The 25,512-nt window shown below is 39.4% G+C and overlaps 1 protein-coding gene across 1 annotated transcript in view; it reads left to right on the forward strand.

Moving 5' to 3' along the window:
* Window positions 1–798: 798 nt before the first annotated feature.
* CRBN (cereblon) overlaps window positions 799–25,512 on the forward strand; it is a 101,792-nt gene continuing 77,078 nt past the window's right edge. The window contains exon 1 of the mRNA XM_082345376.1: window positions 799–928. Within this exon, the coding sequence (XP_082201502.1) occupies window positions 848–928 (81 nt within the window). The 5' untranslated portion in view covers window positions 799–847. The remainder of the gene's footprint in view (window positions 929–25,512) is intronic.

A 25,512-nucleotide genomic window follows, 5' to 3' on the forward strand; every position in this document is an offset into this window, starting at 1 on the left:
CTCTGAGTTCTGTGAGTCACTCTAGCAAATGAATAAAATTCAAGGAGGGGGGCATTGGAACTTCAAATCTGTACCCAGTTGGTCAGAAACACAGGTGACAACCTGAACTTGTGATTAGCATCCGAAGTGGGTAAGGGCAGTCTTGTAGGACTGAGCCCTTAACCTGTGGGGTCTGATGCTGTCTCCAGGTAGTACATAGTGTCAGAATTGAGTGGAATTATAGGCCACCCATCTGGTGTCTGAGAATTGCTTGGATGTATGGGAAACCGCCCCCTCCAAACACAGACACACACACAGACACAAATCAGAACAGGATGACATAATTGTTAGCCCTTCATGTACACAGCAGCTGAATATCAGGCTCTGTGTTGATACCTTATAGGCCCGGTCCTCTACAAACTGGATGCTAATCCTGAATAGTGATACTGCATATGGGTCAGTTTAACCTTCTAGCTGAGGGCCAGGACTTTGGAGTCAGCTCAAACTGCATTTGAATTCCATTTCTACCACGCACCAGCTGTGTAATGCTAGTCAAGTTACTTGTCCATTCTGAGCCTCAGTTTCCTCAGTAGAAGCAAATAATGAGAATACCTACCTCAGCAGCATTATATACATGATATAATCCATATGACATGGCATAGTGCCCAGCCCAGAGTACTGGCCCAGCAAAAGTTAACACTTTACTGCTACTATTATAAATAATAATAATAAAGATAATAATGTTAGTCATTATTTGATCTATCATTGAGTTTACTTTTTTCTACCCTCCATAGAACCAACAAACATTCCAGTATGTTCCCTGCCAAAGGGAGGGACTCTGCAATTTTGTCAAGATGATGCTACGACAATGAGATGGAGCATTCCACCTCCAGTTATTAATTACCTGGCATGTTTCACAAAACTGATCAACTTTGCATGGCATGGTAAGAGAACGAAATTTTGCTTTGTTTTGTCTTTACGAAGCCAGAAACGGTAATTGCATAGAAGAAATTTGATCTCTGTTGGCATGATTAGGTAGGATGTTAATTAGTCTTCATGCTATAAATATCTTGGGCACAATTTTAAGGTTTGCACCACCTGTAATTATAGAGTACTGCAGGCAAAAGTAATCTTAATGAAATTTTAGTTTGATAAACTCGTTGTGCACAAAAGAAAATTGAAAACCAGAAAAGTAAAGGGACTTTTCCAAGGTCACACAACAGCATAGTATGTTTACCTCAGGACCCCAGTGCTTTCTTTCAGACACAAAATACCATTCTGCAGATAATTAATTAGTACGCACTGCTTAGAGGTGAAAATTGTGCCCTGGTGACTCCAGTGTTTAGCTGACTTGTGTTGTATGCCATGTCTTTAAGCTGGCAGCATCTAAAGAGGTAAGCAGAGAAAGCTTCATAATGGTGATAACAGTATCCTTTCAGATTCCACAAATGTTACCTCATTTTATGGTCAATACATCCCTGTGATCACTGTACTGTAGATAAGAACACTTAAGCTCCTGGATCTTGGATTTGGAATGATGCACTCCTCTTGTGGCAATCAAGGAAGACTTTGTGGAAGAGGTGGTGTCGCAGTGAGCTTGGGCTGTTATAACAGAATACCATAGACTGGGTGGTGTAAACAACAAACATTTATTTCTCACAGCACTGGAGGCTGAAAGCCCATGATCAGGGTGCCAGCATGGTCGAGTTCTTGGTGAAGGCCCTCTTCCTGGTTTACAGATGCCCATCTTTTCATTCTATCCTCACATGGTAGAGAACAGAGAGGGAGGAAGCAAGCTCTTATCTTTTCTTATTAAGGGCACTAATCCCATTCATGTGGGCTCCACCCTTATGACCTAATTACCTCCACAGGCCTACCTACTAATACCATCATATTGGATGTTAGAATTTCAACATATGAATTTTGGGGAGAATTCATTCATTCCATAACAGATGGCATTTAATTTGGGACTTGAAGGATAACGTAGAATTTTACTCATGGAATCAGAAAAAAAGGGGAGACGTTTCAGGTAGAGGAAATAGGGTGAGCAAAAACAAGTGGTTTATCAGGGTGTTAACAAACTCCCCCTTATGCCTTGATTTAATGTATTAAATACTACATGGGAGGTACCAAATGAAAAAGGTATTTTCATTGGTTGTAGAATTTCAAGGGCTTATCAAACAGTTAATGAGCAAGAATTGTGTACATTTTGTGGTTACAACTTTAACATATAGGCAGAAGGGGAATTTGAATTTTATCTTCCAGTGGCCATAAAATAGTATCATGGTACTGTAATTATTAACATAATCATTAAAAAAAACAGTTTAGTTAAATTTAAGAAACCCTAGACTCATGAAGGCATAGTGTCTTCATCAAAGCAGCTCTAGTCCAGACAAAGCGAGCCTTCTAAATTGACTGTGATGCTTTGAAATAATTATAGTGTGTTCTGAAAAGTAATTATTATCAGCCGCCACTGCTTTCCACCATGAGTTCTAATTTAATTACATTTCCTCTGTTTAAAATGTGCTGTACTCTAAGGTACAGCAATGGAAAAAGGAGTTTGTTACTAAAAAATATAATAAAGGTATTTTTTACACTGAAGGTAATTAGTCTTGGACATAACTGCTTCCAAGAGAGACGTGGGATTATGAACTCATTAATTTCAAGTGGTCATTGCTACAAAAGAATGTTCATCTTCAGAGGTGGGGAAATAGTTATCTCCCGGGTGAAATGGGTATAGAAGGAAAGAGACAGAGCGTGTTCATCTATTCACCCTACCAGCTGCTCAGTGCCTTCCAGGGATCTCTTTCAGCCAGGCTTCCTTATTCCAAGAAAAATGAAGCTTACAGATTTGTTTTATCGATTGTGAATATTTAAAGCACTTTTCTTTTTTTTTTTTTTATAGCTACTTTATTTATTTATTTTATTTTATTTTTGGCTGTGTTGGGTCTTCGGTTCATGCGAGGGCTTTCTCTAGTTGAGGCAAGCGGGGGCCACTCTTCATCGCGGTGCAGGGACCGCTCTTCATCGCGGTGCGCGGGCCTTTCACTATCGCGGCCCCTCCCGTCGCGGGGCACAGGCTCCAGACGCGCAGGCTCAGTAGCTGTGGCTCACGGGCCCAGCTGCTCCGTGGCATGTGGGATCTTCCCAGACCAGGGCTCGAACCCGTGTCCCCTGCATTAGCAGGCAGACCCTCAACCACTGCGCCACCAGGGAAGCCCGATTGTGAATATTTAACAATTGCATTTGGCTTCCAACTCCTGTTGATGAAACAACCATTTTGCACAACTTGTAAATTCACTTTTCCCATATATAATGCTGAGAACAAAAGTGGCTGTGCGCTTCCCTGGCAGAAAACCAAGCCATACTGACTTTTTACAGAAAAGTCTTTCCCCATCATTCTCACAGCACATGGCTTATCTGGTGGCACTAAAATTCCTCCTGTTTCTAAATTCGCCGTCTCCCTGGATGGTGGTGAAGAATCATTGCATTTTGTGGGTGGAAAGAGTCCTTTTGATCACAGGCTCACCGATTTTATACAGATGACGTGATTGAGAGGTGTGGGCTTTAAATGGACTCCTCAGGTCACCAAGATGCCAGGCAGAGCAGAGACTAGATGCCAGGTCATTCCATTGAGACAGGGAATATTCTATGGGAATGAAATTGGCATTTGACCTTGACCTGTAGAATGAAGTTAGTCTCCACACTGCCCCACAGTTTTGTTTAACTGTGATTAGTCACTGCTTCTCAGAGTCTTCCTAACAGTGTTTCAAATCTGCCATGTGAACATTCCTTTAAGACAAATTTTAACTGCACATTTCTGGATCCTATGCCAGACCTATTCGATCAGAACATATCACAGTGAAGTTTTAAAATATTGCTCTTCCCCAGTAGCTCTCAGTCTGGGTGGAGGAGCTTGATGTAAAATTCAAGGAACCTCTTTGGAAGCACACATACCAAGTATTCCCTTCATTACTACCCCTGGTGATATACCTAAGAATGGACTGTGAAAAAGAGTATCCCCCAATATGAAAACCATTGCTCTGAAGAACACCAGCAACAAAAATATACCAGGTTAAATATCCTGCAGTAGAATAAATGTGTTCTGTGTACTTATTTCTAGCTGCTTATAGGGAAAGACACAGATAGAATGATTAAAAACAAAGAAAAAGTAAAGAGCAAAGTCAATGAAATAAAGATGTCTTGGGAGAGAAAAACTGTACAGAAAATGGAGGTTAATGCAACTAAGACAGAGCACATAGCAACTTCTGAGCTTCCTGGCAACCAATGCAAAAAGGGAAATACAAAATGCTGCAGTGCTCTCATACTCTAACAGCAGTTCAAAGGAGTACTGGGTTTTTCTAAGCATGAAATTCTGAGAGAATTTAAGAAAATAACATTGAACATCATGGGAGCAATGTTTGTCCTTTTGCATGGTTGTTCTAGCACTTTCTGAGTATTGTGAGCCAAAGCAATAGGACTCTGATCCCTATATATCCCTTGGTCTCATCTCATTGTGCATCGTGGGGAAACAAGAGAAGCAGAGGCAGAAAAGGACATTTTGGAGGAGTAATAACAGCCTACCTCAGTTTGCCTGCATCATGCAAACAAAGATTTTCCACGTGAAGCTGTTGCCATGCACAAGAAATTTGGCAGCTGCCACGTCCCCGTCAAGCTAATGACTCCTGTAGAGATCCAATCGGGGCAACTTTGTATTAGATGCACTGCAGTTCACCAATGCCACAACCCCAAGAACACAGCCTTAAAGACTCAGACATCCAACCAATCATATACTTCGGAGAATTCTTGGAGAATATGAGCTCTGGTTCACTGCAGGAGCTTACTGCAGCACCCCTTAAATTACCATCCCCAATGTGTCAGTGTAAAAACCAAGCTGCTCTTCCCTTTGGCTGAAAATTCTATGACGTGAGTGGTGTTCTGTCAAAATATTTCTCAGAACTTTTCTTGAGGCTATAAAGCAAACTAAACAACACAACTTATCTACAGGTCAGTTACTCTCCAGAGAGCCATAAAGATAATTTTTTGTTTATGTAAAGGGGAAAAAATTATTAAAAACAAAACCACAAAATCTGGCCTACAGGTTTTATCTGACTCCTTTTGAATGCTCTGATGAAACTCTAAACTATAGTAAGTTTGCCCTCCAAAGGAAGAGGCTATCAAAAGTAATGCAAGTAGTCTATTTTAGCCATGTTTTCTTGAACAAGTAGATTAGGACTTATGTGATTTCATTCTTCTCATAGTGAGATGCTGTATATTTTTAAGTCTTGTTTTTAAACATGCAGCCTATCACACCAAAAGATATTATCAGGCATATTGGTATATCATCTCCCAGGAGGAGGAGGCCTCAGACGCAGCAGACAGTTTTGTTTGAGCTGCCAAGTGCTCTGGAAGAAAAATATCACCCCCTCACCAAGGGGATTTCACTCTGGACCATGACTCATATTGCTAATTGTGTGCCTGATTCTCAGGTCATGCTTGAAATCATCCAGTTCAAAGGGGAGCTCCTCAGAGATTTTCTTTTGCAAATTTGACACTCAAATCAAAGAACGGAAGTTACAAGTCTCCAGGCCTCTCCTTTCCTTATCCATCCTTACGAAGACTTTACTCCTCTGCTGTTCCATCTCAGCCAGAGAAGTCTGAGGTCCTATGTCAGTCTCAAAACACTGAAGATTTTTCTTCACTGGACATTTGTACCTGAAAGCTAGCCCTGAATTGTGTCCCTTCACTCAGGGGTGGACTGAACAAAGAATTGGATGGTTGTCAGACCCTTTGGGAGTGGGAGGAGGTGGTATCAGCGTGACGCTGAAGCTGAACACTAGAGCTTGAAGTCTAGTCTCCCCCCGCCCCCCACCTTATAGAATCACCTACTGCGCCACCCGTTGTCCCAGATATGAGCTTTGTACTCCTGGAGGACCCACATCACCTCTCAGAGACACAAAGCATTTCTAGGAAGGGTTCTCATGACTCTTAGAGATGCCTCTGTCATTCTCTTTCTCTCCTAAAACAGTCGAAAGTTCTATAGGTAAGTATGAAATGGCTCCCCAAATCACACAAGAATGTGCAGATTCTCAAGGAGGCTAAAAGCTGCCACGATGACACACCCCATAAAATCCTCCTGATGGGACCAAATATGGAATAACGGTAGCCTTGAGCATCCCCTGACTCCAGGGCTGGTGACCAGTAGAGAGGAGAGAGCCCATCTAAACACACTTCCCCCCTGCTTCACCTTGGGCTGAAAATGCAACTTCCTACATTCGTTTCGAAATGTAAATAGGTTCTGTCTTATTTTTCTCTGAGACAGGCTTGAGTCAGAGGGCAAAGGACTTCGTGACAACAGAACAGAAAAGGGGGAGATCCGTGAGTGGCACAGAAATCAGAGGCAGTGTTTGCCGAAGGAGAAACCTCATGTTTTCAGTATTTTTGCCCTAGGCCCCAGTTCAACTTAAAGGCAAAAAAAAATTTACTCTGAAGAGCTAAATATCATCCTCTTACTATACATTTTACTAAGGATTTCCAAGGACAATATTTTATTTAAGCTTCCTAATAATAAGGCTAGTTAACATTATTATCTTCTTTTTTTACGAGAGGCCTAACACCATTCTCATTGCTTTATGGATACAAAAAATAAATAAATAAATCTCATCGGCCCAATATTACTTGGAAACATTAAATGTCTAACAGGATGGAAGAAAACTGAAATTCATTGTGATTAGGGGAGTGGAAGAAAAAGCTAAGACACTCAGAGAATAAGAAAAAGTAGCATAAATGGGATAACCTCTGAGCACGTTCCAGCCTTCAGCATTCCAGGTCAACATTTCCCAAAGTGCCGTCCTGCAGACGCTGAGCCTCAGGTTCACAGGTGTGCTGAGAACACAAGTGTCCCATGCTCCAACATGTTTGGGAAACTAACAAAATTCTTCGCTGCAGGTCTTCCTAGGGTTATTAACGTGTATAAAATATTTCCTAAAGGTCGTGGGTAGGCATAATTTACCCACCACTTTTCAGGTTTTTGCAGGCCTCTTCCTTGCTGATTTTTACATCAGGAATCCAAGATCTTTGGCTCTATAGCTACTTCCATATAGTTGGTGAAGTAACTCAAAATACTGACCCTGGGTTGTTGCATCCTTGCTACTCTCTGCTCTGAAGGACTGTGGATAAGTGAATCCTGTAAATAACGAAGGAAAAAAAGAAGAGGCAGTCACAAATACATTGGATCAGTCAATGTTCACACCCATCCCTAAGAATCCAACTTCAATCTGATTCAAGGGCTTTGTGAGCTCATATTCAAAACAAAAGGAGAATCTATGTTCTGCATCAGCCAGTGATATTTGGGTCTGAGGCATCATCACTGGTTCTTTATGGTAAAAGGCAGTTTCCAGTGATTTCCAAATCAGTCGGTATTTTAAATCTTCTTCCCTCCAACCCACTCCACACAGACAGAACAGAACACTTAAACTGAATGATCACGAAAAACAAATGTCAGAAGTTTATCATATACACACAGATGCGATTTTAAGAATCTGCTCTATGGGCCTCCCAGGCTTTATTCTTGGCTTAACTAACTTCCCTTAAGTCACTGAGAGTCAGCTCTCAAAACCAAACATGGAACTCCAAGGCTTTTGTGCCAGGAAGGCACCAGGGTGGTATGAAGATGTAATCAAGCCAGGTGGGAAGGGGTGAGTGAGATCTCTTTGTACTTCTAGGTGATCTTCAGTGATGGTCATCAATATAGTGTTACTGAGCAAAATTATATCAGGCAGACCAAATGGAATAATCCCTTAAAGAAGAAGAAATTGTTTGCAGGTGCAAACAAGCATGAAATAGAATCCTGCTAATGAGTTTCTATTACTAGTTAAACACATAATCAAATTATTTAGGCTCAACTCATGACAGTGAGAAATCAATTATTTATCATAAATCTGGGGCTGTGTATTGACCATCTTGGTATGTGTCTAACCTGGTCTGTAATGAATAAATGTTTTGGTTTCAAGAGTGTGTTGTCATTAGCACATAGGTAATGAAAAATCATAAACAGTTGAAAAGTTCTGAAGTGATGAAAAATCAAAATGGCTAAAAAGTTTTCCTTCACGGTCTTTTAAACAAAAGAAGTGTATGAGGGTAAAAATTAAATTTCTTCTTTTTAAGAAATGGTCCTGAAACAGTTGGCTATCCATGTTCAACAAAATAATCCTGAACCCAGATTAGCTAAATTTAATAAAAATTTAACACAAAATGGATCATAGATCCAAATGTGATACCTAAAAGTACAAAATTTGTAGAAGAAAACCTTTGTGACCCTGGGTTTAGTAAAGATTTCTTAAGACACAGAAAGCATGGTTCATAAAAGAAAAAGAGTGATAAATTGGATGTCATTAAAATTAAAATCTTATTTTCAACAATACTGTTAAAGAAAATGAAAATAAAAGCCATAGGCCAAAGGAAAGTATCTGCAAAATTCCTATCTGATAAAAGACTACAGTCAAGAATATATAAAGAATTCTCACACTCTATAATAAGAAAATAAACAACCCATTTTTTTAAATAGGCAAAAATTTGAACAAACATTTTACCGCAGAAGACGTATGGTGGCAAAGACATACATGAAAAGATGTTCAACGTTATTAGTCATTAGGGAAATGCAATTTAAAACCATAATGAGCAATGATTATACAACCATTAGAATGACTTAATTTTTTTAATTGACAATATTATATGCCTGTGAGGTTGCAAACCATGGTTGGCAGAATAATGCTGCCCACCTACCCAGCCCCCAAAGAAGTCCACGTCCTAACCCCCCACACCTGTGAATATGTAATGTTACATGGCAAGGGGCAATTTTGATTGCAAATCAAAATAAATTTGTTAATCAGTTGACTCTAAAGTAAAGAGATTATCCTGGACTAGCCAAGTATCCAGCATAGTCACAACGATCCTTTAAATGTGGAAAATGAAGGTGAAGCATCCGTGTCAGAGTGAAGCCATGTGAGAAAGACTCCACCAACCATTGCTGGTGTGGAAGATGGAAGGGGCCACAGGCCAAAGAATGTGGGCAGCCAAGAGGAGCTGGAAAAGGCAAGGAAATCTTCTCATCCTAGAGCCTCCAGAAAGAAGTGCAGTCTGCCACCACCTGCCATCCTCTATTCTTCTGACTCTTTCTTTTGAATAGTGTTTACTACATGTTTTACAAGCCTGATAACCTATATTAGATTTTTTAAGGGAGAAATGAGATGTTTTGGATATCTGACCTCCAGAACTACAAAATAATAAGCGTGTGCTGCTTAAAGCCACCAAGTTTGTGGCAATTCGTTATAACAGCAGTAGAAAACTAATACAGAAACTAATTGGAACGCTCCTAAATGTCTGATGAATGCATAATGAGTACAAAAATTGTTGTGATGGGAAAGCAAAACTTGGCATTATCTAATAAAGTTAAAAATACATCCACCATATGACCCAGCAATCTCATTCCTAGATATTTAAACATTGATCCACTCAAATGTTTATTGCTACTTTTTTCATAATTTATCTCTGATTAGTAGATAAATATGTAGTGGTATATTCACAACGGAATGCTCAGTAATAAAAAGGGGGTGAACTCACTAAAGAAAAGGGATGCAAACAGTAACAAGGATGACTCTCGAATGTAACAAAGTGAAAGAAACCAGACTCAGAAGTCTATGTATACTCTGTGACTATGTTCATATGACTTTGTGGAAAAGACAGAACTATAGGGAGAGGAAACAGGCCACCGGTTCCCAGGGACTGGATGGGTGAGGGGATTGATGGTAAAGGGGGTGATGGAACTATATCAGATTGTGGTGGTGGTTACATGCTTGTATGTGTTTGTCAAAACTCATAGAATTGTGTACCAAAAAAGGGTAAACTTCACTGTTTGTAAATTTTCCCTCAGTAAGCTTGAATATATGTATAAATTCTCCATGCAAGACAAGCTGCCTTTGAAGTCAAGGAATCTAAGAAACCCTGTCTACTGATGGCCCCTTGCTATTATCTCATAAGAGTTACTTTTTAGAAAAAGAAATTTTAGAACTGGAAGGAATTTTTTTTTTTTAACGTCTTTATTAGAGTATAATTGCTTTACAGTGGTGTGTTAGCTTCTGCTTTATGACAAAGTGAATCAGCTATACATATACATATATCCCCATATCTCCTCCCTCTTGCATCTGTCTCCCTCCCACCCTCCCTATCCCACCCCTCTAGGTGCTCACAAAACACCGACCTGATCTCCCTGTGCTATGTGGCTGCTTCCCACTACCTATGTATTTTACATTTGGTAGTGTATAATGTCCATGCCACTCTCTCACTTCGTCCCAGCTTACCCTTCCCCCTTCCCGTGTCCTCAAGTCCATTCTCTACATCTGCATCTTTATTCCTGTCCTGCCCCTAGGTTCTTCATGACCTTTTTTTTTTTAGATTCCATATATATGTGTTAGCATACAGTATTTGTTTTTCTCTTTCCGACTTACTTCACTCTGTATGACAGACTCTAGGTCCATCCACCTCACTACAAAGAACTCAATTTCATTTCTTTTTATGGCTGAGTAATATTCCATTGTATATATGTGCTACATCTTCTTTATCTATTCCTCTGTCGATGGACACTTAGGTTACTTCCATGTCCTGAACTTTCCCTTTTAAGATTCTGTGCTCTGCAAAGGGGAAAGGTGGAGGGGAGGGATAAATTAGGAGTTTGGGATTAACATATACACACGGCTATATATAAAATAGGTAATCAACAAGGACCTAATGCATAGCACAGGGAACTCTACTCCATATCCTGTAATAACCTGTACAGGAAAAGAATCTGAAAAAAAAAAATGAAGTATGTGAATTTCACTGTACATATTCTCACATTACATGAGACCAAATGGATTTCTATAGTATCTTATTACACAGGACAAGAATAAGGATTGGTGGCTTTAAGTAGCTTTCAATAGAAGGTAGATGCAATATGGTCTCAGTTCATTAATGTGAGTCTGATTCTGTTAGTTCCACTGACCTCCTGGGATCTAGTCCATAATATCCAGTCAGCACATCTTTCATTAAACAGCGATGTATAGCAGGGATGTACTTGCTTCATTCATTCAGTAATTTACTGAGCACCTACTATGTGCCAGAACTGGGCTTAATGTTTTCCATCCATTACCTCAGTGAGTCCTGTATAACATTCCTAGAACAGTCCAGTCCTTCCTTCAGTTTTCTGAGCCACTCCTGTGTCTCTCCCAGCTGGTGACCCAATACATGGCATTCTTGTTGGTTGACTTGTTTTAGACCAATTCGAGATGGATAACTTGTAATTGCAAGAGTCCTGACAAATAGAAAAGAAATCACTAAAGAAGAAATCCAAATGTCATTGTATGTATGCAAAGTTCTTTACCACCCTAAGAATTAATAAACTGAAGTGAAATAGTAATATCATTAGCTCTCTATCAAACTAAAGAAGACCAAAAGGTATACTGATACTCAGGGCTGGTTAAGGTACAGGAAGTGAACTCTTATAAACTCCTGGTGGGCGTGTAACTTCAAAAGCCACCTGAACGTGTGAATCAGCATGTGGCATGTGCATTCCTGTTAACCTAGCAATTCCTCCTCTAGTAATTGATTCTGAGGAAATAATTGTATAAACTTACAAAGGTGCATGTACAAGAATGTTTACTGCAGAATTGTTCATAATAATAAAAAATTGGAAGAAGCCCAAACGTCCCTATTTGGGGGATTTTTGGGGGGTAACATTTGATTTATAACATTGTATGTTTCATGTGTATGCCATTATATTTCTACTTCTGTATGCCCTAGAATGTGCTCACCACCAAAAATTTATCCTCCGTCCATCACCATACAGTTGATCCCCTTTACCCATTTCTCCTTACCTCTGGCCTCTTCCCCTCTGGTAACCACTACTCTGTTCTCTGTATCTACTTGTTTTGTTTCTGTTTGGTTTGTTTTGTTCATTTATTTTGGTTTTCTTTGTTTATATGCTTTTTACTTCCTCACATGAGTGAAATAATCTTTCTCCACCTGACTTATTTCACTTAATGTAATACCCTTAAGGTCCATCCCTATTGTCACAAATGACAATATTTCATCTTTTTTATGGCTGAGTAGTACTCCATTGTGTTTATGTTTACATGTATGTATGCATGTATATATCACATCTTCTTTATCCATTCATACATTGATGGGCACTTAGGTTGTTTCCAAATCTTGGCTGTTATAGATATCTTTTGAGATTAGTGTTTTCATATTATTTGAATAAATAACCAGAAGTGGGATACCGAGGTTACATGATAGTTCTATTCTTATTTTTTGAGGAATCTCCATATTGTCTTTCATGGTGGCTGCACCAATTTACATTCCCACTAACAGTGCATGAGGGGTCCCTTTTCTCTACATCCTTATCAGCACTTGTTATTTCTTTTTTTTTATAATAACCATTCTCATAGGTGTGAGGTGATATCTCATTGTGGTTTTGATTTGCATTTCCCTAATCATTAGTGATGTTGAACCTCTTTTCATGTGCCTGTTGGCCATCAGTGTGTATTTGTTGAGAAAAAAATGTCTTTTTAGCTCATCTGCCCATTTTTTCATTGGAGTGTTTGGTTTTTTGTTGTTGAGTTGTATGAGTTCTTTATATATTTTGGGTATTAGCCCCTTATGTGACCTATCTTCTGCCATTCAGTAGGTTGTCTTTTCATTTTTTTTTTGATGGTTTCCTTGCTGTGCAGAAGCTTTTTAGTTTAATATAATCCCAATTGTTTATTTTTGCTTTTGTTTCCCTTGCCTAAAGGGACACATCTAGAAGGCTATTGTAAGACCAATATCAGAGAACATACTATATATGTTTTCTTCTGGAAGTTTTAGGGTTTCAGGTCTTATATTGAAGTTTTTAACCATTTTGAGTTAATATTTGTGTATGGTGTGAGATAGTGGTCTAGTTTTATCTTTTTGCATTTAGCTGTCCAGTTTTGGGGAAATTAACTTTTTAAATGATGGTATGGTGATAGAGTAGAATACTGTTCAATGGTTTTAATGATTACAGCAGATCCTTAAGTAGTGACATTTGAAAATGTCTACAGTGTACTTTCATGTGATCGAAACGCGATACAGAATAGGAAATATAGCGTGACCTATTTTTCATTTAAGATGTATGTGTTTATATGTATGCATAAAAGAATCTGGGTGATCTGGTTATCTCATGGGGACTCAGGATAATGAGGGAAATTTTACTTCTGCTGAATTGTTTAAATATTTCACAAAAAGTTTATATTATTTAAAAGTTCAAAAAATATGTTGCCATATTCTTATGGGAGGAAAGGATGTAGGAAAAGGATTAGACCCATAGCCTTGGGAATAATCACATCATGGAAGAAGTGAGCTACTTAGGCTTTAGTTAAACCTTCCGTGAATGCGGAGTAGCTACAGATTGACAGACAAGATTTGGAAGGAACATGTAAAATTTTCATATGGTCCAAAACATAGGAGCTAATCTGGAGCTGGGTTAAATCTCCACAGCTTTTCCCCCTTCTGTGCCAAGTGCACCACCATTAGAAGTAGACCCCTATGCCCAGCCCCTACTCCACTAACAGCAGTTTTGATCTACTGGATTCAGTGACATGACTCCATCACTGGGATTTGTAGAACACTGGCAGTCTTTACTGAGAGGGCAGAGAAGGTTTAGGTTTCGCCACTTTTAGGTTGAACCCTTTGAAATTACCACCACTGAACCACTTTGACCTATAGAAAGGTCAACCTATGATTCATCAAAACACACTCTAACACAGAAGTTTATATTTTATACAGTCTGTACGAAATGGTGTCTTCAGCAGCCCATAACTACTGATCAAGAGGCAGCATATATTCAGTCTGAGTGGGTATTTGGTCTCCCAAGTTTGGATGATACAAAAAGGCATGGTTGCACGATCTGAACTGTGTACAGTTGCTAACGTTATTTCAAAAATGTTGGTAGAAACTCATTTCAAAGCTCTCCTCCTGCCACCACCCACGTACCACACGAATTTCTATCCCATCTCTGTTTTTTCACACTTACTAGAAGAAGCTTTTAGAATATCTTGTTGTTTTTGCTTCAGAGAACTATTAAACACAGAGGCAAAGCGTAAAATCAAACTGTGAAGGTTCTCAGAAGCTAAAGTATGCTCTGTCAAAGATGTGAGAGCAAAGCTAAATCAAATAATGACTTGTAATTTTTAGGTGGCCTAAGTTATAAATTGCAAGGCAGCAAAGATAATTAAGAATAATGTTCGAAAAGGTAGACTCAACATAAATCATATAAAAAGGATAACAAGGTTTATCAACTGGACCAATTTTGAGGCAGGTTTTAAGTTGGGTATATTTGGAAGGCACCAAAGCAGATGATTAGATACAGTATTCAGCTTAATGTGCAGGAAAAGCAATTGGGATGAAGCAAATCAGTTTCCTGACTCTGATGCAGGGAATGTGGAGGGGTTTATTAAATATAAATTTAAATTTAGATTTATGGCCAATGTTGATCAACTAGAAAGAAACTGACATTATCGTATCATTATTTTTTAATTTCTAGCTTCAGATGCCTTATTAAACAAACAAAAAATAGACTGAAAGAAAAAAGTCAGCATCAGTTTCAGAATAAATTTTGCCTTTTCCCATAATTATTTCATTCTATACTCATTTATTCCCTGCATCAGTGTCACAGAGAGCGCACTGCAAGTATAGAACATTATGTTAAGGTGTAGATGAGACACAGGGGGAAGACATTTTCTAATATTGACCTTTTATATAAATGAATCAAGTTATTCACATTTTAAAAGATCTTTCTATGACTGATGATGCCAGAAGCAATAGAACTTGTCTAGGGAAAGTAGTGCCAGGTGTCCATTTCTTAGGAGGTGTTTTCTAAGCAAAGTCAGATGTACTGAGGTATGAGGATGAGCAGAGAGGACAGATGTGGGAGGTATCCAGAGGGGTTGTCACTCCCATGTACTGGGGTGAATAAAACTCAGCTACTTCATTCTGGGAGATGCTGCTGAGTGCTGGTGTGACAAGGCAGTGTCCCCCTTTCAGACACTCCCCCACCCTTATGCTGCTTTGCCTAGGAGACCCAGCACGGAGTGCAAATGAAACCAGTGTAAGGTGGAACCCTGGAGAGGGATGTTACTCAGGTTTTACCATGTAACGGGAGGGGGCAGAGAACAGCTTAAAAACTTGAGATGTGATTAGGTCATGAATGTGGAGCTATCTGGAGAAACCGAGGAGAAAGAAGGACTATGCCCTACTCTGGAATAAGCCAGCTGCTGAGTTTCCGTGAATGGTGAGTTTATTTTCCGGGGTCATCTACCAGGACCTCTGCCATTGCTCAGGGTTGTCCGAAGTCCCAGATATTCCATTCCCACCACTGTATGGGAGTAGACCCACCTGTCGCTGCTGATTGATTCCTAAATCCTTGATCCCCAGGTGTGAATATAGTTTCCCGGTGCAATTCCCACCTGACTGGATTGTCAAGGCGTCGTGCCTTGGCTGCCTGACTCAGAGTCTCTACAGATTCCTTCCCGTTAGCAGACTTCTGGTCATTGCCATCTGAAGGCCACCTTGTCCTTTTGCCACTTCTAGCCTGTCAGGGAAATAGCTCAGTCCTCCCCTGCTCTGGGGGATTGGAAGAGAGCCTCTTTCTCCCCTAGAGGGGTTGGAATGAGAAGAATTTAGGGCAGATGGGTGGAGATGGGTGTTTTATCTTGCCCATTTGCTAATATTGTTAGCACTAAGTAGAAAATGAGTTTCTGGTCCCCTACGCCACACCCAAGCCCCACTTAGGAGGCCCTCGAAGGCCCCAGTGAGCCCCAACTCCAAGTCACGTATCCATAATGGCAGCATTTGTTTCCATAGTGCACATGTGATACATCGTGATAGGTTGATGACGGAAGATACCCAGGATAGTTTTCAATGGTATAAATATGTACCCGATGACTATTTGAGTAACATAACTATCACATTGCATCAAACTCATGAATTTATGGATTGTGTAGGATGAAGCTATGGTAGAAGTGGTGAGTTTATTTAAAGAATAAACATACAGGTGGTACAGAGATATTGAAAAATAATGAAGGGCCGCACAAATGACTGGAGGTCAAGGGCACTCACGCTAGAGGATTTAGGAGCACAGGTAAGACACCCACAGCAGCGGGCCTGGATGGTTCTACCAGGAGCCTTGTGCAGAGCTGGGTCCTTGATTTTACACTCCGCCCTAGAGATTGCCATGATGCCAGGTTGAAGCAAACTTTCCCTTGTCCAAAACGTTTGGCATGTCCCAGTCCATGAGCCAACACCAGAATGCAGGATAAAGATGAGCTCCCGTTGTGTTTGCCAACTTTGGACCCAGGTTCCAGCTTCTCCCCTGGACCCTCAAACACGAAAGTGTTGACGATGCTTCTCTCAGTACCATGGTGGTTGGGGCCCCTCCTTCTAGGGATGGCTCCGCTGAGTGCTGCTAGACAACCCGGTTGGGGCGGGTGGATGATTCATGGAGGGACTCAGACGTGAGCTCCCCCACCTACCCTCAGTGGGGATCAAGGCCGTTTGGGGGTACTATCCTCCATGGAGCCAGGGGAGGGGAAATTTTCTCCATCAGTATCTGTAATAATAAGGGTCAGCATTTAGAGTGGTCCTCTGAGTCAGGATCTGTGGAGTAATGTGAGAAAATATTCATGGATAAACACTGATATGGATATTCAGAAATTTTACTTGTTTTCTTCCTGGTTCTGGGCATTGTTAAAACTACTTGAGGTTTTATGGTTAGTAAGTGAGGAGTTACTGAATATTAATAGAAAATACCTATATGGTAAGTGTATTAGTTTCCTAGGGCTGCTATAACAAATTACCACAAACTTGGTAGCTTAAAATAATAGGAACATAGTCTCTCACAGTTCTGGGAGTTCAAAATCAATGTGTCAGCAGGACCATGTTTCCTCTGGAGGCTCTGGGGAGAACCCGTTTCTTGACTCCTCTGGTTTCTGGGGGACTTTTCGTATTCCTTGGCATTCCTTGGCTTGTGACCACATTACTCCAATCTCTGCCTTCATCTTCACATCACCTTTTCCTCTATGTGTGTTTCTCCCCCTTTGTCTGCTTCTTATAAGGACACTTGTGACTGAATTTAGAACCCAACCCAGATAATCCAGGATAATCTCTCCACCTCAAAATCCTTAATTTAATCACATCTTCAAAGACCCTTCTTTCAAATAAGGTAACACTCACAGGTTCCAGGTTATATTAGTCATAGTATTCCAGAGAAACAGAACCAACAGGATGTGTGTGTGTGTGTACACACAGAGAGATGCATATATATGTCCACACACAATAGGGTGTATATGTGTGTGTATATATATGTACACACACACCTCAGAGATAGTGCAGGTTCGGTTCCAGACTGCCACAATAAAGGAAATAAAATATCACAATGAAGCAAGTCACATGGATTTTTTTGGTTTCCCAGGGTATATAAAAGTTTTGTTTACACTATAATGTAGTCTATTAAGTGTGCAATAGCATTACGTCTAAAAAAAGAAGTACATACTTTAATTTAAAAATACTTTATTGCTTGAAAATGCTAACCATCTTCTAAGCCTTCAGTAAGTTGTAGCAGTAACATCAAAGATTGCTGATCACAGATCACCATAACAAATATAATAATAATGAAAAAGTTTGAAATATTGTGAGGGTTACCAAAATGTGACACAGAGACATGAAGTGAGCAAATGCTATTGGAAATATGGCGCCGATAGACTTGCTCGATGCAAAGTTGCCACCAACCTTCAGTTTGTAAAAAAAAAATGCAATATCTGTGAAGCTCAATAAAGCAAAGTACAATAAAATGAGGTATAGTATGCATATATATACATATATGTGTATATATGTGTGTATACACACACACACACACACACACACACACCACACACATAGATTGATTGACTGATTGATTGAGAGATTTATTTTAAGGAATTGTCTGATGGTACTGTGAGGGGCTTGGTGCGTCCAAAATCTGCAGGGTAGGCCAACAGGCTGCAGACCTAGGAAGGAGTTGACGTTCAAGTCCAAAAGTAGTCTGCAGGCAGAATTCCTTCTTGCTCAGAGAAGGTCAGTCTTTGTTCTATTAAGGCCTTCAACTGATTGGATAAGGCTCACACACATTATGGAAGGTAATCTGGTTTATTCAAAGTCTACTTATTTAAATGTTAACTTCATCCAAGAAACACTTCATAGAAAAATCTGGAATAATGTTTGACCAAATATTTGGGCACCATGGTCCTGCCAAGCTGACACATAAAATTAACTATCACCCAGGGATTCAGCTGTGGGCATATCTTTGGGAGCCATTATCGGCCTACCATAATAAACATGTATTATTTACTATGGTAGGCTGATACCATAGTAAATACATGCTTATGTACTTCTCTAAACTTTTATATATTAACTCATTTAATATTCACAACAACTTTAGAGGTAGAATTATTATTATCTCACCTTACAAAAACAGAAACTGAAACAGAGAAGATAAGGAATTTGACTAAAATCACACAGTTTGTAAATGATGGAGCCAGGGTTTGGAGTCAAAGTCTGGTTTAATCCATCAAATTTGGACTAAGGGGTCATCTTTCTGGTAAATCTCCATCTTTATTGTGTCATGGACCTTTGAATTACATTCAGTATTTCACATTTCTGCTGTATATTTTTTACTTGCTAATTCATTGTATGAGAATAATAAATGCTAAGGGTAGGGCAGTTTCTGTAGTAATTTCTCCTTTTTCCTCTTCTTTCTCATCTTCCTACTGCAGCGATTATATCGCACCCTGTTTTGACTTCTTACACCTACCTCGAAAGTGGCCTCTGCCTTCATTTGACACTTGATAAACACTTACCGGGTCTTGTCTCATGCCAGGCCCTATTCCAGGTGTTGGAGGCACAGTGAGAACTCTGTGTTTTATGTCAGGGCTAGCAGCTTCCTCCTGAACCCATGTGTTATTCCATTATCTTTCCCTGAGCAGATGCCAGAAATTGGCTCAGAGGAACTAAGAGGAAGGCTGTCCTCTGATTCAGTTCAGACCTAAAGGGGTCGGTGAGATACTTTGAGTATCTGCTGATCTTGGGAGAAGATAGCAAGGGTGTTAAAGTATTTATAATCATCCAGGCCTTTCCTTATCTCAAAACCTGGGTATGGCCAAGAAATCCAGCACATCACAAAGATGAGCCGGACAGATGTAAATAAAGATCCAGGTAGAGCTTAGGCAGCCTTATGCTGCTGCTGCTTCCCGGGCTTCCAGCAGAACAAAGAGAATCTCCATCTTCTTAAACTGAAACTTCATAAAACTAAGGATATTTCAGTATCTGTTTCCCTCTTCCTAAAAACTGCTTTCGAAAGATTGAGATTTTAATATCTAATGTTGTGTATTTTCTGTTACAATTAAAGTTTAACGAGAATCCTTTTCTATTTCAGTAGGGCTTCTGTTTTCTAAGTGCTTTCACACATGTGATCTGGTTCAGCCTCCCAACAACCCCACTGGATAGATAGGACAGGAAGGTGCCTCATGTTATAGATGAAGAAACCCAGACTTGGGGGAGTGAAGTGCCCAAAAAAGTCTGAACAGTAACCACAGGCACCTCTGTTTTAGAAAGATAAGAACTGCCATGGTCCTTTATCATCTCTCCACCATCGAAATGATTTTCTTGAGCTGGCTAAGGCCTAACAGTTCGTTGAATAAAGTCAGGTTATTGAAAATGACCAAATACATTCTATGCAAAAATTTAAGTACTCTACATAATTTCAGTCCAATATAACCTATTATGATACAATGAGGGAAACATATTAATTTTTATTGCACTTATTTTTTGTAGCACAGGCTCATGACAGAAACTGAGCCACTTGGATAAAACTGCTCCAACCTGACCTGATTAATTGGTCAATCTTTAAGTCCTAGCTACAGATGAATATATAAAGAATCCTTTTTGCCTGGGAAAATGTGAATGCATATTCTACATGGGGGGTTTTAAAGTGGTGATTTTACTCTCATATTATTTACGCTAACAGTTTTCTAAACCAAGTTTTACCAGAGCTTCTAGAGCACGTATACCCCACACATGGAGATACCTACATACATACACTAGATACAGTTAAAAGCATAAACTGAGGTATCGGACCACGCACATATATCAGTAATAAGCTCTGTGACCTTAGATAAATTACTGAATCTCTCTAAGAATTGTCTTCATTTTCCAGAGATAGGAAATTAATCATTTGATCTGTCTCATGGACTTGTTTTGACAATTAAGTGATATAAGGACTGGACAATGGTAGGCGTAATTGCTTGCCGGTGATTAAGGCTCAGTACGTATTACCTATTATTGTTACATTCACAGGTCAGTCTCATCTACCCAAAGTGCCTTAGGCAGCAATACAAAGGAGAGTATAAAAGAGAACCAGAGGGCAAAAATCAAAAGGCCTGTGTATTCCTTTCCTACTGCTGTTATAACAAATTACCACAAATCTACAAGTAAAAAACAACATGAATTTATTATCTTACAGTTCTGGAGATCAGAAGCCTGATATCAGTTTCACTGGGCTAAAATCAAGGTGCCAGCAGGCCTGCATTCCTTCTGGAGGCTCTAGGGGAGAATCTGATTCCTTGTCCTTTCCAACTTCTAGATTGAGTATATATAAGTCCATGCCACTCTCTCACTTCGTCCCGGGTTACCCTTCCCCCTCCCCGTGCCCTCAAGTCCATTCTCTACGTCTTCGTCTTTATTCCTGTCCTGCCCTGTTACTTTTAGAGGCAAGCCTTTTCCTTCCATACTTTTGAAGTTAGTTTTAGATAGGATTTGGAGTATCGGGTTGCCTTTTCTCCGGGTTTGAGGAACAGGAAAATTAAGCTTAAATGCAAAGTTGCCTCCAAGTTACCAAGTGTTTTGGTAAAGTACAACAACTGGTGAGGAAAGAAAGAAACCAGGCAGTCCCATAGAAAATAAAGGCATCAGGATAGGGTATGGATTTTTAAAGCCGTGTGTAATCTTTTCAGCATGTCTGAATAATTTGAATTAGAATGTTAGAGCCCATTATTTTCTGTAGTTTTAAAATGACCATGAAAATGTATACTCGTCCACAGCCCAGGGTTAGGAGAAACAAAGGTACCAGATGGAAATCACAGAGTATGTTTGATGAAATCTCTGTACTTAGGAGACCTCTAATACCCTTTGCTGCTCTGTTCTAAATCTTATTTTAATTTGGCTTTCGTGAAATTTTGAGACTAGAATAGTCTGGACTCAGCTCAAGAATAAATCAGTACCAAATTAAAGGCAGTCATACAAATAAAAACCTCTTCCAGCCCTGGCACCGCGGTTCCAAGTTTGAAGTGACCAGAGAACACACATTTGCCTTAGAATGACCCCCTATTGACAAGGTAAGTTGACTAGATGAGGTTAACGTCTGAATCTCCATGTAAGCCACCCTCTGGAATCAAAGAGTTGCTTTTCTGCAAAGGGGGAGATTGTAAATACAAATGAAATACTAGATATGAAATTCTTTTGAAAGGTCTAAAGTACTACACAAATGCAGACTGTTAACATTTTCAGTAGATTTGTTCATATTCCACAGAGGCATGTTTGCTGCAGATCAGGTATCACATGCCTATTGGAATCAGATCCGGTTTCAAAGCCACCATTTACTAAACATCACAGCCTACGCAAATTTTGTAACTTCACTGAGCTTTAATTTTTTCATCTTTTATTGGGAATAATAGGAACTTCATAGTCAGGAAGGTTAAGCAAGAAGGGTCTGACACAGTGATTCAGTTAACATTAGTTTCATTCACTTACTTCCTCACAGCACGAGGGTCGGTAACATCTCTCTATGAATGTGGATGTCCTCGGTGCAGGATTTTGCACGTGACTGCTGAAACTCTGAACCTACAGTGAATAGAAGTCACCATTAGATGTGGTCCTTTGGCTAGCCCAAACAGGAAAACACTACATGCCTCGAAGTAAACCAAAGGTTAGGTCACCTGGCACAAATTGGAGATGTTGAACCTTATCAGATGGAGTGTTTGCCTACCTATCAGGCGAGCCCTCCTGGCTGAAGTTCACAAACCTCTTGAGTCTGAGAAGAAATTAGAAATGTCAAGGGCAGAAAGTGCCTGTGACTATTCTACACAGTGATAATTCAGAATCTTACACCATTTGAGAGAGAAGGTCAGGGCAGGGAGTAGAGGGAGAGAGAGAGAGAGGTTGAGAGGTTTCACTTCCATAAGATTGCTAACTGCCCCCGAGACTCAACGTCAAAGACGGGCATTGTTTTTGAGAACTGGCACTTTTCAAAACCCTTGTGTGCCAGTTATGTTCCAAGCATGCTAACTACTTTACATCCGTTATCTCATGTAAGCCTCAGATGACAACTTTATGAAGAGGTACAATTATTATCACAGTTTCTAGGTCACCACGCAGGTTATCCAGCTTTAAAGTCCATGCTGGCAATGATCTTGTGTTGTCATGTCCTCAGGAGAACCTCTTTCAGATAAATCCACAGATAAAAGAGAGTATTTCGCATTGTGTGCGATTGTACCCCTGGCTGTTTGAAGATAATTTTAAGTTGTTCATAACATTAAGTAACTTTGACTAGCATAGTAAGAAAATTACTCCCTTCCTTTTTTTGTACCACAAGGAGAACCTCTCAGCCTGGTGTTGGCATCTCTTAACTCCTCTAACGCTTTTTAATCCCCGAGAGAGCAGACCTCAGGCTGATGAGATTTCTGTTGCCAGTACTGTCTAGCTAGAAATTAATATCTGTTCTTACTTTCAGTATGTATATTTAATTAATTTCTAATTACTGCTGTACTCCTATTTATGGGAGTGGGATACATGTTTCCTTTTTAAATATATTTCCATTTATTATAAATTTACTTCCATTAAAAATAGCTTTAAGGTGTATACCTAAGACCAATATGTTGTATGTCAATTATAAATAAATAAATAAATAAATAAATAAATAAATAAATAAATAAATAAATAAATAGGAGGAAGAGGAGGAAGGGGATTCCCACCAGGAAAATGAGAAGTAGACAGAGCTTTCCTCAGCAAATCTCCATGTGAGGCTCCCTCCATGCAAAGTCAGGGTGAAAAATAGAGTTAAGAGGATGACTGATGGAGCAGTGAGGGAGATGGGACTGTCTTGGGTGGCTGCCAGGTTTCAGATTAGATTCAACTTTTCTCAGCCAAGATTCCTGGAAGCATCAAAAGCTCTGACGTACAGAGGTGTCTACTGTATATAGTAAATTAATTCACTATCCTCCTAAGCATCTAGAATGGTTCTATCTGTGTGCAAAGAAAAAATAGCTTTTAGGAATGTTACTGAGTAAATAATAGTACAGGTGGCATAAAAATCATCAAATGTGGTACAACAGCAATGCTCAGAAACGTGGTGTATTCTAGACCAAAATTTGAGACATTCTCCACTGAAATACAATAGAGGCGCCCTAATAGAAGCCACTGTAAAAGGGTGAATCCTGCCCTCAAGTAAGAGCTGCAGTCCCAGTGGTTTTCCATCAGGGGCAGTCTTCTCCCCCTGGGAACATTTGGCAATGTCTGGACACATTTGGTTGTTAAAAATCTGGAGGATGGAGATGGGTGTTGTACTACTGGCATCTAGTGGGTAGAGACCAGGAATGTTGCTAAACATCCCACAGTGCACGGGACAGCTCACAACAAACAGTTACCCAGTAGTGTTGAGGGGGAAAAACCCTGCTCTGTCCTGACTGTAAGTGTTGGAAGTTCTTTCAGCTACTGCCACTTATCTTATCTGAAGGCCAAGTCCCTATTTGATAAAGTTCAGATATCACCTTATGGTTGACAATTCTTGTTGGGTGATTTGACCATTGGTTGTAATTTTCTGCTTGTTCCAAACACATTATTTGATTATAAAGTATCTTTATTTTAACTTTAAATTCAGAGAGAGCCCCCAGCAGTGAGGTACAGTCTTGTCCTTGGTCCTGTTATAACCAGATGTGTGGGCCTTTTGCTAACCATTTTTTAAATTGTTTCAACTTTAAAAAGGAACCTCATGTGGGTAGTTCTGATCAAAGGAGTGTGATAGTTTTTATTTCAGCTGCTTGGACCATTTCATTGAAGATTTTCCTACAATTTTTATCTTTTAGCTTATTTTTACCCTTTCACTTGTAATCTATATTTTATTTTTTTAAATCTTCCTATAATGGCATGTAACTCATGGCATGCAATTAAACAGGTGTGATGTTAGCATTCTGAACCTCAGTTTCTATTATTGGAGAATGCACAGGGGCCTGGTCTGAAATTGTACCAACCTTGGTCCATATCCAGAAACTGGATTTTCAGGCACATTACATGAGCTCATTTTCTTGTCTCTTTCTCCTCAATATAAACTTCAGAAAATAAAAATTAGTTCATTGAAGGTTCTATCACTGGGGAGATTAAAAAAATCAGAATTTTTCTGTAATGACATTATCCTGTGTTCAGTGAAAAATACTAGTTTCACCCCTAAAACGGAAACGAATCATGCAAAAGTCTATAAATTCATTTTTATAAAAGAATGAAAGAATATTCAATTGCTTGATTTTTATCCTAGAATTACCTGAAGGCGGGGAATCTTGAAAGCACAACAGTGTTTACTAATAACTGACCTCTTACGTAGTTAGCCCCTACCCTCGGACTCAGGCTATTTGTCCATGTTGGGTGGTACCTTATTGACTGAATATTTGTCAATTCTGTGCTTCAGCAATGCAAAGCAATTACAAAATAAAATTTCAAATCCTACAAATCTTGCCCCCAAAATGTAGGATTTCAGAAAGTCTAGAGTAGGAAAACTGTTCTAATTGAACACAAAGCCATTGACACATAAGGGTCTAAAGAGTTAGACAGTTAGCAATTAAGAGAAAATCGACAAGAATGATTGCAAGATAAATGCCTCAGAAGAGAAAGATTTAAATATCAAAGAGAAAGAGAGACCCCTGGGAAAATTGATGAAGCCTTCAAACACTTTTACAGAAGTGACTCACTTGATTATCACACTGTGAAAGTCAAACATGAAATAAAGGATATTGTTTCACTCTACTCTTCAGATTGGTCAGAAAAAAATTATTCTCGCCCCCAAATAATCAATGCTTGGTTCAAGCTGTGCTCATTCTGATATTTTATACATAATTACATTTATAACTTAAATGTTGTTAACGTTGCAATAAAATTTTATAATTTTGATTTCATTTTTCATGATATCATTCCAATCAAACATTTCACTATTTGCTATGAATTTTTGGTTCCCATATTAATTACATTCATTTAAAATAGGCTTTTGACAGTACCAATTATCCATGGACAACTATCACCTTTTGTAATAGCATCTCCTAAAATAGTAGAGTTGAAAGAATTTTCAGAAGGCCTTGAGTTCGCCACTCTTTTTCAAATAAAGAAATTAAGACTGAATGAGAATGTCAC

This window comes from Balaenoptera borealis, assembly GCF_965194805.1.
Source record: "Balaenoptera borealis genome assembly, chromosome: 12".
NCBI lineage: Eukaryota > Metazoa > Chordata > Mammalia > Artiodactyla > Balaenopteridae > Balaenoptera > Balaenoptera borealis.